The sequence below is a fragment of the Neomonachus schauinslandi genome, chromosome 8, assembly GCF_002201575.2.
Source record: "Neomonachus schauinslandi chromosome 8, ASM220157v2, whole genome shotgun sequence".
Classification (NCBI taxonomy): Eukaryota; Metazoa; Chordata; class Mammalia; order Carnivora; family Phocidae; genus Neomonachus; species Neomonachus schauinslandi.
Window position 1 is genome coordinate 107,420,300 of NC_058410.1, and position 17,591 is coordinate 107,437,890.

Sequence of the window (17,591 nt, forward strand, 5' to 3'; positions counted from 1 at the left end):
ATTACCTTGAATTTCAGGTGGGGAGGGAACTCCATTTAAGTAGTGAAAAAACAAAGCAGAACACTTCAGGAAAGGCATGATTCCATTTCTGACATTCCTCCACAGATGCCAGCCAGATGGTGTTTCTTTCAAGGAACTAAAAAGAGAAAAATGATAACTGGGAAATCTAATGAGGAAAGGTCATTCTAGTTATAGCACAGCGTGAAAACAGGGACAACTGCTATTTGGAATCAGTGGCACGAGGCTTAAAAGGAGTGGGCAGCCCCATTATGGGATGTCAGGCATAAATGGTGCTATAGCCATCAATGCTGTTACTAAAATATATAAAAGTAATATAGCTATATAAAGAGAAAATTCGGAAAATAAAAAACTCCCACTATTCTAGAAATTTTTATCAGCACTACTATTCTAGCTATTTCTATTTCACACTCATCTATGTCTTACATAGTTATAGTTCTAACATATGAAATATAAAATTGTTTTTCAGAACATCATAAAACATAAGTTTTATCAGAACTGTAATATTCTGGAATACATCAATCATAATTCAGCAAATTATTCCCCTATAAGCAAACACTGTGATTGGTTTAAATTCTTTGCTAATATAAACAATATCACAGTGTATACATCTTTATGCCAGTAGGTTTTTCTATATGTTGAATTACTTTATTAGCGTGCATTCTCAGAAATGGGATAACTCAAAGAATAAACATTATGGTTCTTGACGTACACTGTTAAAAAACTAAGTGAAACTGCTGTACCAAATGGAAATGACTCCACAATATGTGGAATTCTAATAATTTCCTTGCACTCCATCCAGTCCTGGATATTACCTTAAAAATATATTATGCTGACTTAATTTGCATTTTAAAATTCCTAGTGAGACAACATATATTTTATTTATTTATTTATTTATTTTTTAAAGATTTTATTTATTTTTTTGACAGAGACACAGCGAGAGAGGGAACACAAGCAGGGTGAGTGGGAGAGGCAGAGAGAGAAGCAGGCTTCCCGCTGAGCAGGGAGCCTGATGCGGGGCTTGATCCCAGGACACCGGGATCATGACCTGAGCCGAAGGCAGACGCTTAACGACTGAGCCACTCAGGCGCCCCGAGACAACATATATTTTAGAATAGTACTTTTCAATTTTAGTCTATGTGCTGCCAAAGCGAGCACTAGAACCGTACTTTTCAAAGTAAGTTCCATATTTTCACTAGTCTGTGACAAATCCTCTGAGCAAAATAAAGGTTCCATGGCCAAATACACATGGGAAGCTCCATATATTACTCCTTTCTCAGATTTCCAATCATGTTAGTATATTAAAATTAAAGGAGTCCTGCGGATCACTCCTTCATCTTCTCTTTTAAACATGTCAACAGGCAGCAATTTCCCTTTTTCAACAAAAGAATTCCTTTCTCATGCTATCACCCACTAATATTTGGGGAACTGTGATGATGTAAAGATTATGATCTCACCTTCCTGTGTACTGCTGAAGTGTTTTATACAAAGCAAGAACTGCTAATTCTTCTTCACCAGCAGGATTTTCTTGATCCATGCCATTCTCTTCTGAAAGATGTGGAAATATTAGTATCCCATATTTGCTTATGGATTAATGACCACATCATTTAAGTGCTCAAATAGATTCCTATATTTGCACATATCTGAAAATATCCCCACGAAATACAAAGAACTTTAACCCCCAGCTGTGAGCACAGTGCCAATCTCCATCATAACAAGAAGCCAGCAGGCTTTGAGAAAATCAGCTAAATATACTTATATTCTATGGTACTCAACTATTATTGAACTTATGAAATATAAAATAAGTAAAAACATTCACATTGCTAGGGGATTTTACTAGAAGAAATTGGTTTCAAAACTTTCCACATGAGGATGAACAGAAAAAAGAAGTGGCCTAATTATAATTTATGCATTAATCTTGTCTAGGCACCTCTTCCTCTTTTTTTTTTTAAAGATTTTATTTATTAGAGAGAGACAGACAGAGCACAAGAAGGGGGAGCGGTAGGCAGAGGGAGAAATAGACTCCCTGCTGAGCAAGAAGCCCGATGTAGGGCTGGATCCCAGGACCCTGGGATCATGACCTGGCCGAAGGCAGATGCTTAACCGACTGAGCCACCCAGCATCCCATCTCTTACTTTTTTTTTTTTTAAAACAGAGAAAACTCAAGTACTTCGCCCTTCAAAAAGCTGAAAAAAAAGGAGTTACCTGTACATGAGGTAAGTAAGATCTGTACGATATGTGCCATAGTAACCAGATGGAAAATGTGAAGGTCTCCAGTGCCAAGGCTGATCCCAGAAAAATCCTGACACTGCAACGCAGGGGAAGCGAGCACCAAGCCCACCTAGATACCAAATGCCAAGGGTCAGACAGGTCACCTTTCCTTCCACAGCTGAAGACATTTCCAGTTTCTTAACATGATCCCCTTCTGAGCTCAGCCCCTCCCCTTCAGAAATCTTTGTTCTTAAAGGGCACATGCTAGAAATTCCACCGGGATTGGCTAAATGAAATGACTTACAGCCTAATGGAATCTGCATGAGTACTATCATTTCATATGTCCAGTGACTCCCTAATACACCTTATTGTTAGTAATAAAAGATAACACTTGAAATCTTCCTAGGGAGTGAGCAGTGGAAAAAAAACCCCATGGATTTTGGACACACAAAAATCTAGATATGAATCCCAGTTCCTTTTATGGGCTTTTTAGACAAGTTAACACCTTTGAGCCTCAGTTTTCCTGCTGGTAAACTAGACCTAATATATATATATGTTTTTCATACCTCAGTGTAGTAAGGATATAAGGGCTAACTGAGAATGGATGTGAAAGCAGTGAGGTGCACAATAAATGCAAGCTTGCTTGTGAGCCTCCTGCTGCCTGTCCAGTGGGACTAGTGGTGGTGGTCTTTATAGGAGTCCCAGAATCAGTAACAATGGCTAACATTTACTCGGGACATGGTGCTCTCTAAGCTCTTTATACTGCTTGTTCCACTGAATTCTGACACAATCATATGGGATAGGGACTAACCAACTTAAAGGTTCAGAATCCGATGCTCAAAGAGGTTAAGGGGACAGCACGTGGGATTGCTATGTGTGGTGGTGCACTCAGCGTCCCATGTAAGGGGACCCAGCTGATGTGTGGCTGAAGGTTAGCCACCCACTGCCTGGCCAGTGCTGTGTCCTGGCACTAGAATGCATCTGCTCAGAAGACAAACCTTTCCTTAAATCATAGAAAAGGGCTGTCTGTTGCTAAGTAATGTGACCACAGGGTTTATCTGTCCCAAAGCACTGTATGGGTCAGCAGCAGCCCTTATATTACTAGTGTTACTTCTACTTCTTTATGGGTAAAAAACGTAAAGAGGCTAAATTACTGACCTCAGTCACAAAACAAAATAAGAGAGGTCAAGCCTCTCAACTATATTCCTTAACATTTTCTTCTCTGAGGCTCTTGGGAAAAGAATCATACTCAGAAGTATTAAGAATAGATGACAACTCCTCCTGTTTGCCTTTACACTCACCAACTCTAAGATAGTTATTAGATATAGATATAGTAAGATAAAGAGAATTTCAAACACAAATCACAAGATACTCACCAACAAATGAAACATGTCAATATCTAATATGCATGGAAGGTCTCCATGGTTGTCATCTGGTACCAATGCTAAATAGTTAAAGAAAAATGCATTAGCACATCTCATATGCCAACCTAAGTATTAAATTATTTTAAAAATGCATACACCCTAGTTTAAATGTATTTTTTGTAAGATACATATTAATTTTTAAGCTAGAAGCTGCACATAAACAGTATTACCAAAATATTTTTCCTAATGGAGAGAAGTTGCACCACTAAGAACAAAACCACAGAAGATGAGAAATTACCATATACGGTACAAGTGTTCATACTCACATGCAAAAAGTTTACGAAAGTGTCCTTGTACCACTGAAAGCGATGCCACCGTCCAATGTGCTGCAGCAAATCTTGTTAGTGACCTAAGACAGTCATCCTGAAATAAAGAGATTGATGCAATGAACAAAGAAGCCAGCTTATGTATAAAAGGTACATTTGATCCTTGAACAACATGGGGGTTGGGGGAGTTGAGGCCCTCCCCACCCACAGTTGAAAATCTGCATATAACTTTTCACTCCTCCAAAACTTAACAGTCTATTGCTGACTAGAAGCCTTACTGATAACATAAACAGTTGATTAACACATTTTTGTATATGTATTATACACTGTATTCTTACAATAAAAGAAGCTAGAAAAAAGAAAATAGTAAGAAAATCATGGGGAAGAGAAAATACATTTATGGCACTGTACACACACACACACACACACACCCACACACACACCCATGTGTAAGTGAACCCATTCAGTTCAAACCCATGTTGTTCAAGGGTCAACTGTAGTTCTATCCTTTCAGGAATCCTAGTTCAAATCACAGCTAGTCAAAGCAAAGCTGGATGCATATGATATCTCTCTTGGATCTTTCTAGGTGGTATGGAACTGAATCCGTCATATCTGTAATGACATGTCTCTAACATGGAATGAATGGAATGAAGAATATCTAATTGTATGCAGAATAAACCAAAGCTATCTCCTTGCAACCAAGCTGCTGGTTCGCTATGGAAAAGGATACATGCATCAAGACAAATTGTAAACAACCAAGACTCCCAAGAAGGTGATGCAGTATTCTTTATATTTATTCTAAAGAGATGCTCTAAACTGTGGGAAATCCTCCAAATACTGGGGAAACTATGGGCAAGAAGATGGATGTAACGAATCAGGGTGTCTGCAGCCATCAAAATTATTATGGGGACTATGTAAGCAACAATGAGAAAAATCTTGATGTAAAGTGAAGAATACAGCAGGAACAAAACTACATCTAAATATCAACTGTCATCAAGTTTTAATATGTTAATGAAAAAAGACAGGTGGTGAACTGATGAGTTTTTTCTTCCTGCTTAATTCTCTATTTTCCAAATCTTCTGTAACGCTGTTTGGTTCACCAGATATTGAGGACTACTAATATGTGGTTTTGAAGATCTTAAAATGAAAACTCACCCCACTTCTCCTGCACTCAAGAAGCTCACAGTCCTGGCTGGCGGGGGCGGGGACTGGGGTGAGCAGAGAGGGAAGGGAAGAAAAGGGGGAGGAGACAACTGAAGGAGGCAGTAATACAGACAAGGGATATCCCACTCATAGGGCATGGCTCAGAGGTTTCCCAGGGAAAGCAAAGATTGAAGAACCATCATAAAGAGGAGTCTGTTCGGGGCACTCTAACAGAGAGGAAGGCCTGGGAATTAGCATTTGGGGACTGGCAATGATTCTGCCAGCTTGGACCATGGATGTGGGGATTGGCAGGAGGTGATGATGGAGAAACAAGTTAAGAAGTTTAAGAGATAGGGGCGCCTGGCTGGCTCAGTCGGTACAGTATGCAACTCTTGATCCTGGAGTTTTCAGTTTGAGCCCCACACTGGGTACAGAAATTACTTAAACAAATAAATAAACTTAAAAAAAAAAAGGTTTAAGAGATATAGTCACTATTACTTTTTGGAGGAACCCTTTGATACTGTATTAATAAGGAAAAAGATTCAGGGTAGAGACTGCTATAATAATCTAGGCAAGAAATGATATGAACCAAACAAGTAGAAGTACAAATGAAAGGGACAGGACAAATATATAGGAGAGGAATTCAACAAATTCTGCTGACCAACTGGATGGATACATAGATTGCCTTTTTAATAATCAACAAATTACCAACTCTTATTTACTGTAGCAAAAAGTATCACAGTCAACTCTGATATATTATAACATTGTATCATATATCTTATAGTTAAGAATTACCATTCTGCTGATTTACTATAAAGATATAATTCAGGACAGTTTTAATACCAGGTTTACTTCCAGATATTCCAAGTCCAAAGTGGTTTAGGTTATTTCTATTTTTAAAAAGTTCCAAAGAGGATTTTAATGCACAACCCCTAGTTGAGTACCTCTGATACACAAACTATATTCTTTAAACCATAAAAAAGGGTCCTGAGACTCTAGTGTTTGCAATGAAAACAAAAGTCAACAAATTAACTAGTTGTTGAGTGATCATACTGAACTGTATTTTCTATACTGGTTGTTTCTTGGTTAGGCTCTTACAAATGTGTTGTCAATCTTGGCACCTAAGAAGTTGGTTTTTTTTTTTTTTTTTTTTTTAAGATTTTATTAGAGAGCACAAGCAGGAGGAGCAGCAGGCAGAGGGAGAAGCAGGCTCCCTGCTGAGCGGGGAGCCTGATGCCGGACTCGATCCCAGGATCCTGAGATCATGACCTGAGCTGAAGGCAGCTGCTTAACCAACTGAGCCACCCAGGCATCCCCACCTAAGAAGTTTTTTACAAAATATTAATGCGTGGGGCCTAGCTCCAGAGACTAATTTAACTGACCCATGGAGAGCCCAGGCATTTTTTAAACTCCCCATGTGATTCTCCATGAATAAAATTACATGATTTTGCTCTTAAGTGCACTTTTATGATTTTCAACTTGCAGAGCAGGCAGTGTATCACACTGACACTAACTACACAGTAAAAATTAGCAAGCTTTGTATATTCTTTCTTCATTCTTCTCAGTAGTAAATGTACTATTTTGACATTAATCTGTACTTATTTACATATTGCTCATAAAAGGTAGTCAAATGTGGTAGAGGGTATGTTCTGTTTTATACCTCTAATTATAGCATTAAAAATTCAAGAACAAGAACTGTTTTTAGTTTTTTTCCACTTTTCATGTGTTTAATCAAGATCTCTGGATGAGAAGAACTCAAACCTATTTAAAAGAAAGAACATCATGAAAAATTAAACAACAAACATTACTTCTTCACTATCATTACAGAAAATGGGTTTTACTATGAAAGGAGTGATGAACCTATGCTTACATAACCATTTCAGGTTTTTAAGATTAAAAAAAGAACCACTGGATTTCTATTCCACCATTCCGTGAACTGAGTAAACGGACAACTTACCAGTCTGCAAGGCAAAGGACCAAATAATGGTTTATCTTCATCACTTAAAATTCTTTCTGCAGATTAAAAATGGTTAAGATGATAAATACACTGGATATTATGTATATCTGGAAGCACAATATTGTCAGGTTTTGAAATCTTTAAGTCATTTCACAAGAATGAACTCTGAATGAAAAGTAAAATTGAAAACATATCCTCTCAACTGACAAGAAGCTATAAGCACCACCAAAATGAGTTCTCTGTTGCTGTGCTTAATTTATAAACTGTCAATCTAATATTTTGTCAGTATATACTTCCTGCTTCAAAGTCTTTATTTCTTCAGATTATTGCCACTTTAAACATCTCATTTAAAAATACAGGCTTCCACACAAAATTCATGTTAGCACATGCTTGTGACTTAAAGAGAGACACAATTGTAAATCTCTTACCTACGCTTTGGATGGTGTATGCACAACTACCCCAACACATTATAGGCACACGGGGATCCTCCTCATTGGGATGAACCTTTAGTCCCACCTTATAAGTAGCAGTTCCAAATGTTGTTAGCATTTCTTTTATGCTCTCAGAATAAGGGTTCCTGAAGTGAACATGTATAGAATTAGCTCAAAACAATATGCTCATTTTAATCAAATGGTTCAGTTTCTTAACAGCCATTTGCTATGTTGGAATTGAACCACTGAAACTATTTAAAAATAGAGTGTGCAAAGCGGGAATTAAAGACATGCAAACTGTCTCTGCCTGAGAGGAGTTATACTTTATTTTGGTGGGCGGGGGTGAGGCCCAAGGCTGAAAACAAGCTATCTGGTGGAAGCCTACATAACAAAGGACCCTTGATCTCTTTCTCCATCTTAAGAACACTGGCAATGTATACCCACTGCCATACATTTTAGTTTCTCCAGGGAAGAATCCTCAGGGGTAAGCCATTTTACACACTGGCATTTGGGGATCCCAAGTAAAAGACCAGTGGGGGCCTGATCATTTCCCCATGAAGTTCACAGGTCAGCAAGCTCCAGCTTGCCCACCAGGTATCCAAGGAGCTTCTGAGTGACTTATTCTTGAATAGCCACCCGAGGAACGGTAAACATTTAAGGAAAGAATCAAACATCAAAGAGATAAATCCAAACAAACTGGCAGAAACAAAGAACACAGGGAAAACACAGACAGTACAGAAACCAGCAAACTTGTGAGAAATTTAGAGGATCAGTCCAAGAGGGCCAACAGTGAGCTAACAGTAGGACTATCTCAAAGAACAGAAAAACCAAAAGAAGATTGTCTAAGAAACAGAAAACGATTTTCACAACTGAAGGACATGAATCTTCAAAGAGTCTACTGAAAATGTAGCAAAATGGATGAGGAAAAAATCCATATACCAAGGAACATCATAGAGAAATTTTTAGTACACTGGGAATTAAAGGGAAGATCCCAACAGTTTCCAGAAGTAATAGCTACAAAGGAATAGGAATCAGAATAGAGTTAATTTCTCAACAGATGCTACTTTCAAAATCTAGATGAAAAACTACTTCTAACCTACAATTCTATACCCAGGCCATCAACCAAACAAATGAACAAATGTATTTTCAGACATGAAAATTTAACACCCAGGCACCCTTCCTTAGGAATCTGCTGAAGGGTGCACCTGTGCAAAACAAGGGAGTAAATCAAGAAAGAGCAAGATATGAGATGCACGGCAATATGAGGGGTATGGCCAGGAGAAGTCTCGGGGTGACAACTGTGCCTTGTCCTGATCAGTACAGGAGGACACAGGTTGCTGGAGGAGGGGTTCCAGAACAGATCATCTGATGTATCTGAGCACTTTAGAAAAGCTACTGCTAGACATCTGACAGATCTATTACACCATGGGTGTCTGTGGGGGGGAAGTAATACACACATAGAAAACCAAGTACATGAAAGATATAAGGTGATTATTAACCACCAAAAAGACAAAATTATATAAGGAAATAAAATCATAACACATAACTTCTATCAGTAGAGACAATCATAATGTAAAAATTGCCAACCAATTTAACTAAAAACTGAAATTACTTGGACACTGGTGAGCAGTGGATAGGGCAGAGGTTAAGGGTTGAATTTTAAATTGCCAGTCAACAGAAAGAGAATGGTTTAAAAATGATAAATCAAGAGACAATCAACTAAGCATTTTAATTAGAAATATGGAAGGCAGAAGAAATAAACAGTATCATAGGACTCCTCCATGGGGAGGGAGGTAGGGGATGTGGGAGGCAAAGGACCGAGGGTTTTCTTGAGTTACTTAGTATATGCCAGGCATGGCATCCAAGTGGCTTTACATACGTCATGTCACTTTATCTTCACAACACTGACAAGGTAAGTATCAGTACTCTCACTTTACACATGAGGAAACTGAGGTACAGAGAGGTCAAGCAATTTGAAAAGAGTCGCACAGCTAGTAAGTAGTGGTGCTGGGGATTGAATCAAGCAGTTGCAGTTTGGCTCTAGAATCTATACTACACTTTATAATTAATTTACTTAAAACAGTGCTGAAAATATTCTGGTTTTGATCCTGGGTTACTAAGACACTGGTGGAGCCATTGCCAGAAATATGAAAGTCGGAAGGAAAGCACAGGACTTGGTGGGGAAGCTGAACAGTTTAGAATTAGATGTACTGATTAGTTGTTGCCGGGGAGAGCCAGGTGAAGGGTAGCGCAGGGAGTCAGCAATGCAGACTAGGCGAGGTTGGTGAGAGTAAAGCATGTCACATGGTTCTTTGGTTTTTATCAATATACCCGCAATAAATATCATCATGTAATCCTTAAACCTCAGATTTCAAGATCAATGTCTTATAATATTTTGCTCCCTAGTTTGACAAATCATATTCTAACCACCTCATTTTTCATTTCAAGTAGAACAAGTTTGAAAGAAATCAAATAATACACTCACTTAGGATGAAAATCAGGCCTAAACCCTTCAGGGAGCTGCAATTCATCCATATTTTCTGAATTCTTTGAAGAAGCAGTATCTAAAGAAATAAGCATTTTATATTATTATTCATCAGTCTACAGTAGTTCTGTACATTTCAGTCATAAATTTCATTCTAAATATAGGTAGGTCAAAGAAATTAAAAAATGACAGGAAAGATTCCCATTAATAACAACTGTCCTAAGGTACATTCGAAGCATGAGAAATACTACTGCTGATTGACCAAGGCACCTTTTGCAGTCAACTACGCTTTTCCTAATAGCATAGCCACTAGAACACAGCTAGGGAAGGTAAGGAGAGTATGCTATTTTGTTTTAATAAAAACCAATGATATAAATTCTGCTCAGACTGCTTTCCTGCGAGGTCGTTAAGTGCAGTACGTATTTATGAAACTTGAGAAGTCTATGGTAATGCCAACAATAAAGTGAGTCAGCCCACCACAAACTAAAGCTGGCTCTGCAACACTCAGTTACATTCCCCCACCCCCAGAAGCTCTTCAATAAAATGGGGGAATAAGTGAGAAGTATTTATTATAAACTTCACATGAGCTTGTATGTTTTTCAAGGAATAAGGAATACTGTAGTAAAGTCAAAATTAGTTCATTAAGACAAAGAAAATTAGAATAAGTCAAATTTTAAAATGAGAGGTTTCACTTTTAAAATAGTCTTAAATAACTTCTTCTGGAGCTACATTTTCCAATGATCTCAGACTTTAGGGGAAAAATGAACTTATGAGAACTTACTAGGAGTACTTTCTTCTTTCCTGAGAACCTGTAATGCTTTTATTTGCTGAGAGATTGTTCTAATCCACTGAGTCAGTTTTGGTTGGTCTGAAATATTTAACCTGCTAGAGAAGATTATAGAGACTGTTTAGTATTCTGTTGCGGCTGCTTAGTTTAAGATACAAAAAGACTCTTTAAATGCTCATGGGCATAATAATTTAAACATACTTCAAATATTAAAAAAAAAAAAAGCTAGGGGAAAATCTGGTATCTTATAAAAATAATAGATATTTGCCAATGGAAATGAAAAGATATTTGTTACTATGATGCTAGTATTATTTGTCAAAAATTTCACTTTTTTCATAGTACTGGAATTTTAATAATATTAAAATTCTAAGAAATAATATTTCTTAGACAATCACAGCACCACCACTAATATTTATTGTTTATTATGTGAAAAACACTTAGTAAAAGCATTTTACAGTACTAGACTTAATCCTCAAAATACTCTTATGTAATAGGTTACATTATTTTCCCCATTTTACAGATGAGGAGACTGAGGTTTAGAGCTATGTAACTTGACTAAGACTACATAAAAGGACAGATCTGGCATTCAAACCCAGTTATATCAGACTCCAAAAAAACCTGTTTCTTCATGACTACGATGTAATTGACCTTCATGGGAAAAAACAAAAACAAAAACAAAAGTGATGTATGAAACACAACAAAGGTAATTTTTTTTTCTTCTTATACGCAGTGAATCCTTAATCTAACAATGATTAATTTATCAGTTCAAATGCAGATGTAAAGCATGAGCTTACACTCAAATCTACTAGTGTTTTAAGAAGATTTTGTGGTAGCATAAACTAAGACACCATAGTTTGAATTCCTAAAACTGAAAAGAACTTTGCTTTGAGTTGAATCCAAATAGCACAGAAATTAATAGATGATTTATATTCCCAAAACTTAAATTAGTATTTGTGCATGTAAGGTAGATAGCATAATTCTAAACTGAGATATAAAAACCAGCTTTGAATAGCAACAGTATCAAATTCTAGAAGCATTCTAGAAATTTGAAATAACATAAAAATAACAAAAATCTTCCATTTTAAAAACAACAGATTTTCATTTTTTTGGCCCAACTCCTGAAGGTATTACCAACCAGTAAATTGCAAAAAATTCTATTTGTTAGAATATTCAATAAATTCAGCTGAAGTAGCTCTTCCATCCCCTATCAATTTACTGAACATACCTTGTAAAGTATGAGGAAGATATTTAAAGTAGAGTCCTAGGACTAAAGGAGATCGTTTTCATAAACACACAGGAATTTTACACCTTCTATAATGTATACAGATGACCAAGAAACTATTAAATTTTGGCCTGTTCCTTTCTAAGAACCAAAATTGTATTTCACAGGTCTACCAGAAGAAATGATTACATGAAAAAAAGTAACTGGAAAACATAATGTGATTATCTAGAGTGATTTCTCACCTCTCTGGTTTATCATCTCATTATCTTCAAAGGAAAACTACTGCTTAAATACAAAGGTTTTATGGGCCCAAACTTACCTGTTAAAAATATTTCGTGGAGGAAGCAGCAGAGGAATTACAGTATTACTCAAGCACTCACAGAGGGGACAAAGGAATTCTCCATTTTCCACATCGTAGCTGGTATGTAAGCGCAATCTCTGTTGCCTTCGCTGTTCTTTAGCTTGAACGGAATCAAAATACCTTTACAATTAGAGAACATGAGGTATCAAAAACAACGGTAATTTTTCTCAATGAGAGCCACAAGCTTCAACGTTTTAACTAATTTGTTTCCACAATACAAGAATTAAAATCTTCACATTTCTTGGTCCCAGTGCTGTCTTGTCACTTTCCCAGGGTCAGTGGCTATTTGCTAGCAGAAGTGCGTGATCACTGAATGAGCATAGTGCTAAGATAATAGCATTGATTTGTTGGTTTTGCAGGAGAATAGAAAGCACCAGAGTAGAACAAATTTGAGGTTATCCCATCTTAGGTCGGGGAGCCAGGACAATCTCAGGAAGTAACAAGGCAAGTGCTAATACCTTTAGAGTCAAGAGTGAACACCCTGGAAAGACATCACTCATCTAGGGTTTATGCCACCGTAAAAATCTTTTTCTTCGTTCAATTTGTTAGCTAATACAGATCCCCACATTAAAAGATATATCTGATATACTATGAAGTTTCTAATTACTCCATTAACATGTATGACAAAGCAGCTCAATTTTAATTGTTATTAGCAAGTGATATGCAGGTTTTTCTTCAGCATCTCTAGTTCTTTCTCTCTTTTTCTAGAATGAAATGTCCTTTATTTAAAAAGTTAATTTTGAACCTTTGGATAAGCTTCTCTTGACTAATATTAAGAATATAAATTACCTTTGCCAACAATGGGCATGCATAATGTGCCCACAGCTACCAGTGTGTGTTCCGCAAGACAGATCAGGGTGCATGAATAATGGATCATATTTTTCTGCATTACAAAACAAACAAACAAAAAACAAAACAAAACAAAAAACCAAGCATTTAATCTTCCTATAATAAATGCACAACTTTAAATTGTGAAATCCTTGATAAGGGGTTGTAAACTTGAAAGGCTAGTTTATTCCTTCAAGATACCAGTAATTTATGCAAGACCCTGGATTATTTAGAAAGCAAGACTCTCTAATTTTTACTATCCTGAGCAAATGAAACATCCCTGAATTGTTAACTGAAACTGGAATTCTGTATTATGTATATCTACTCTTTTGAACATTCCACGCTTTCAGGGCACTGAGAGACTCCCATTCCCTCCAAAAGCCCCAAGCTTGTTAAGAGGGATATTCTTCATGGGGCTGCCTTTAATACTTTAGGGCAGCTGGGTCATAATATCTGCAATAAAAAAGGTGTTTTGGCAATAATGGGGCGCCCCCTAAAGAAGATTCTGCCTAAAGACACTCATGCAAAGAACAGTCACAATCACTGTACCAGAGCCAAAGTGGGAGCAAAATGTCCAGGACAGCAGCCCAGATGGGAAAAAATAATTAATTTGGACACTCTTCTGTTCTGGTGCTAATTTTTTATATTCAAAGGAGATGAAAACATGAAGACAAATTAAGATGGGTGCCTGGCTTTTTAGAATTTTTTGAATTCTCTACATAAATTAGTATGATCTTAGAAATTCATAACATTTTATAAAGAATTACTCGTTTCAATTTGCTTTATATACTACAACAGTGCAAATGTCATAGCATAAAGAAAATCTTTCCAGATATAAGCTGTGAGAGCATTTGGAAAACCTTCTTATGGCCAAAATAACTAAATAAAATTGATAACTTTAATCTTTGGCCTGGAATGAAATTTATAAATTGCTGAGTTCAAATGATCATTTTTTAAGATGAAGCAGACCAATCTTTCTCAACTAGGTGCTTGAGAGCCACACTGTGAAGACTTTCCTTATGGAGAAAAGGCTATCCTACCAGTGGGTTTTCAATTCTACGATGTAAAAGGTACTTGCTAAATAAGTGCTTTGGAAATTAAGACACAGTTCCCACTCTCAAGAAGTTTACTGGAATTGTTGAGGCATATGCACATATAAACAAGTCTAAGAGTAGAGATATAAAAGTGTCTGTGGTGGAAACAATAATGTGTAGCTTAGATGCCCCTGCAGGAATAATGATTCACTCCCCCGCCTTAGCAGCTGGAAGAGGGCACACTTCACCGTTATTCTTCTTGAAGCGGCAACTGCTTCGCTCAAAGTCACACCTCTTTGCAGGGGTGGCCCACAACCAGTCACTGAACAGTGTTGGGGTGTAAAGACCCAATTCCCCTTACTCTTAATTCAGGACACCTCCGAAGGGCCATCTAGCTCCAGAGTTCCGATGGGGTGCAATGAAGCCTTTGGGGGATTGCATTAAAGCTCAACTTCTCCCTTTGCCCAAACCTGCTCCCTTCCTCTCCATTCCACAGATGTTGATTCCAAGGCTCTCCCAAATAAATGTCCTGCATGGTAATCTCTATTTTAAGAGTCTGCTTTCTGGGGAACCATATCAGTGATATTATCACTACTTTGTATCAGAATCTGGCTCAAGGACTACTTCTCACATAGGTAACTCACACAACTGTTCCCAAGAGATCCCACTTTGGATCTATCCAGGAGACAAAATTATTATTATTTCAGTGTGCCAACTAATTATTAGGACTTCACAAGTGTATCGAAGAATGGGAAAGATTGTTAAGCATCAAGTACGTTAATGCTGTATCACAAAGAAAAGCTTTCTTTTGAATCCCTGTTATTTACCAGCTACTGAATTCATGACTGATACTTAACTTTCTGGAGTGTTTCCACATCTGTCAACTGGAAAATTCTGTCTAAGACAGCTGCCTAAGATACCACCAAGCCTCTGGAGTTATTATTAGCTTAATAAAACTTCTGTGCCACACTGAGTGGCAGTCATTAAGAGGGAGGAGAGGATCTAGCTATGACTTACCTGGATCCTGAATGAATTTACTCCTGTTTTTTGATAATACAGTTGATCTTTGAACAAATGCTGCCAGAACCATTGCCTTGCTCTCCACCTTCACCTCTTGCTCCTCTTGACACAATATACAGGTAACAAACTGTCTCTGTTCAGGGACCTGAGTTTGTGCTGGGCCCAATGCTGTAAGTGCCATATCTGAAACCACTGGGCTGCAATAAAAAGGTACAAGTTTTATTAATGAGCCTAAGAAGTTTCCATTTAAATCATAAAACAGCAGACTTTAGGTATGTACATATTCAACACATGTGGTTTTGATGATTTGAACTGGCATTCATATATATCAAACCATCTCCTGTAATCCTCACAGCAATCCAATATGCAACACAGAAGCCAGACACTCAGGTAACTGAGCCTAGTGCACTCATTCTTTATTTTTCTTTTTTAAGATTTATTTATTTATTTGAAAAAGAGAGAGCAGGGGCGCCTGGGTGGCTCAGTCGTTAAGTGTCTGCCTTCGGCTCAGGTCATGATCCCAGGGTCCTGGGATCGAGCCCCGCATTGGGCTCCCTGCTCGGCGGGAAGCCTGCTTCTCCCTCTCCCACTCCCCCTGCTTGTGTTCCCTCTCTCGCTGTGTCTCTCTCTGTCAAATAAATAAAATCTTTAAAAAAAAAAAAAGGAAAAAGAGAGAGCAAGTGAGTGAGCGGGAGAGAATCTCAAGCAGACTACCCGCTGAGCACGGAGCCTGACACAAGGCTGGATCTCACGACCCTGAGATCATGATCTGAGCCAAAATCAAGAGTTGGATGCTCAATGAACTGAGCCACCCAGGTGCCCTCGTGCACTCATTCTTTTATGAATGTCAAGGGTGTTCTGTGTGAGCGTACACATACTATCTCATTTTGAGTGTACACATGGTATCTCATTTACAGTCAGAGATATACTCATAAACATATACTAATAAACTCAAATTCTAAGAGTAATTCCTCTAATTGGAGGTTGTAAAATTTACCTACCAACCCTTCTAAATCACTTTAAGATTAAAAGTGTACTTATAAGGAAAAAAAGCAACATCTTTCCAGTTGAGAACCAATGCGTAAGAGATTAAAAAAATGTTGATTATTTTTTTTACCTATTATCAAGAACAGCAGAGGTAGAGGCATCCAGTTCTAACGTCTGCTGAAAGAGTTCTTTGTTCTCATCAATAAAGTGCCGCTGCATCTCAGACATCTGGGCCATGATCTTTTCTCTGCGCAGTCTGGCAATCTCAGCTTTTCTCTTCCTCTCAGCTTTGTCTTTATCTCTTGAACTCTAAAAGTATGCTTCATTTAATTAGACCATTAGATGCCAAATGCACATTTCTTCCCCCAAAGCAGAACTACCTTTAATGTAAATACTAATTAAAAACTATTTTATAATCTCACTTATCTAAACAAAAGGTTTTTTAAATCTTTTTTTTTTTTTTAAAGAACATGCAGAGCAAAAAAAATTTGCTACAACAAATAAAGATAAATAGTGGCACATTTTTTGGAATTCACATTTTTTGTGAATAATATAAACTACTGACTTATTACAGATAAATTCAAATGTTTGTAGTGAACTTGCTACAATCCTTCAGTAGGACCACACTTTGCTTCTTGTACCTCTTCCATTATGGTTCCTTCAGTCTCTGCCACGGGACTGGCGGATGAACTCTCTCTTATCTTCTTAATAGTGTTAAAAGTCTACAAAAAATATCAGTTATTTGGAAGCTATGAAATATTATCAAAATTTAAAGATAACAAACATTGAGTGTTTCTCACAAAAAGCAGAGTGATGCTGGAAATTGTACCTTTAATATCCACCTAATCATATCTTTGTGGACATCTAGGTAGGGAGCGTTCTGTAGTGTTTCCAGCATAGCTAGTATGCTAGGGGAGTTGTTTGGTGCTTCACCAGGTTCTAAGGCAGAAAAAAATAAAAGGCACAATAACAACAGCTAACATTTCATAGTGCTTATTACTATGCACAAGAAGATAAGGTTGCTTATAACATCACCTGCCCATGATTTAATTATAGTTCTACTTATTAGAGGTTTTTCAATACTTCTTGAGAATGTGATGTATCTGTACTTTACAAACAAGTTGTTAACAACTAGAATGCTTTAATCATTCAAAACGAACATCTTACATCAAATGATTAATTTAACATAGCCTTTAGCTATTAAATAAAAACCCAGCTAAAATGTCTACCTGAGATTTTACAAAGTCTAAGAAACGAACTGGATTTACAGGGGGCGTATGTGTAAAAATATATCAACTTATTTTCCTTTTAACAAAACCTAGATTCCATTTTGGGGTGCCTGGGTGGCTCAGTCGGTTGAGTCTGCCTTCAGCTCAAGTCATGATCCTAGGGTCCTGGGATCGAGCCCCACGTCGGG

The 17,591-nt window shown here is 37.4% G+C and overlaps 1 protein-coding gene across 3 annotated transcripts in view; it reads right to left on the reverse strand.

Moving 5' to 3' along the window:
- The window catches only part of UBR2 (ubiquitin protein ligase E3 component n-recognin 2), a 115,234-nt gene that overhangs the window by 11,723 nt on the left and 85,920 nt on the right, over positions 1–17,591 (reverse strand). For 2 of the 3 annotated variants that reach the window (XM_044917623.1, XM_021692132.2), the window contains exons 27-41: positions 17,004–17,113; positions 16,816–16,896; positions 16,305–16,483; positions 15,185–15,384; positions 13,095–13,188; positions 12,264–12,425; positions 10,717–10,820; positions 9,936–10,014; positions 7,448–7,596; positions 7,020–7,075; positions 3,920–4,016; positions 3,606–3,673; positions 2,224–2,359; positions 1,476–1,566; positions 6–136 (exon numbers count right to left, since the gene is read on the reverse strand). In XM_044917623.1, coding sequence (XP_044773558.1) covers positions 6–136; positions 1,476–1,566; positions 2,224–2,359; positions 3,606–3,673; positions 3,920–4,016; positions 7,020–7,075; positions 7,448–7,596; positions 9,936–10,014; positions 10,717–10,820; positions 12,264–12,425; positions 13,095–13,188; positions 15,185–15,384; positions 16,305–16,483; positions 16,816–16,896; positions 17,004–17,113 — 1,737 coding nt within the window. The remainder of the gene's footprint in view (positions 1–5; positions 137–1,475; positions 1,567–2,223; positions 2,360–3,605; positions 3,674–3,919; positions 4,017–7,019; positions 7,076–7,447; positions 7,597–9,935; positions 10,015–10,716; positions 10,821–12,263; positions 12,426–13,094; positions 13,189–15,184; positions 15,385–16,304; positions 16,484–16,815; positions 16,897–17,003; positions 17,114–17,591) is intronic. The other variant, XM_044917624.1, reaches the window with a different exon arrangement.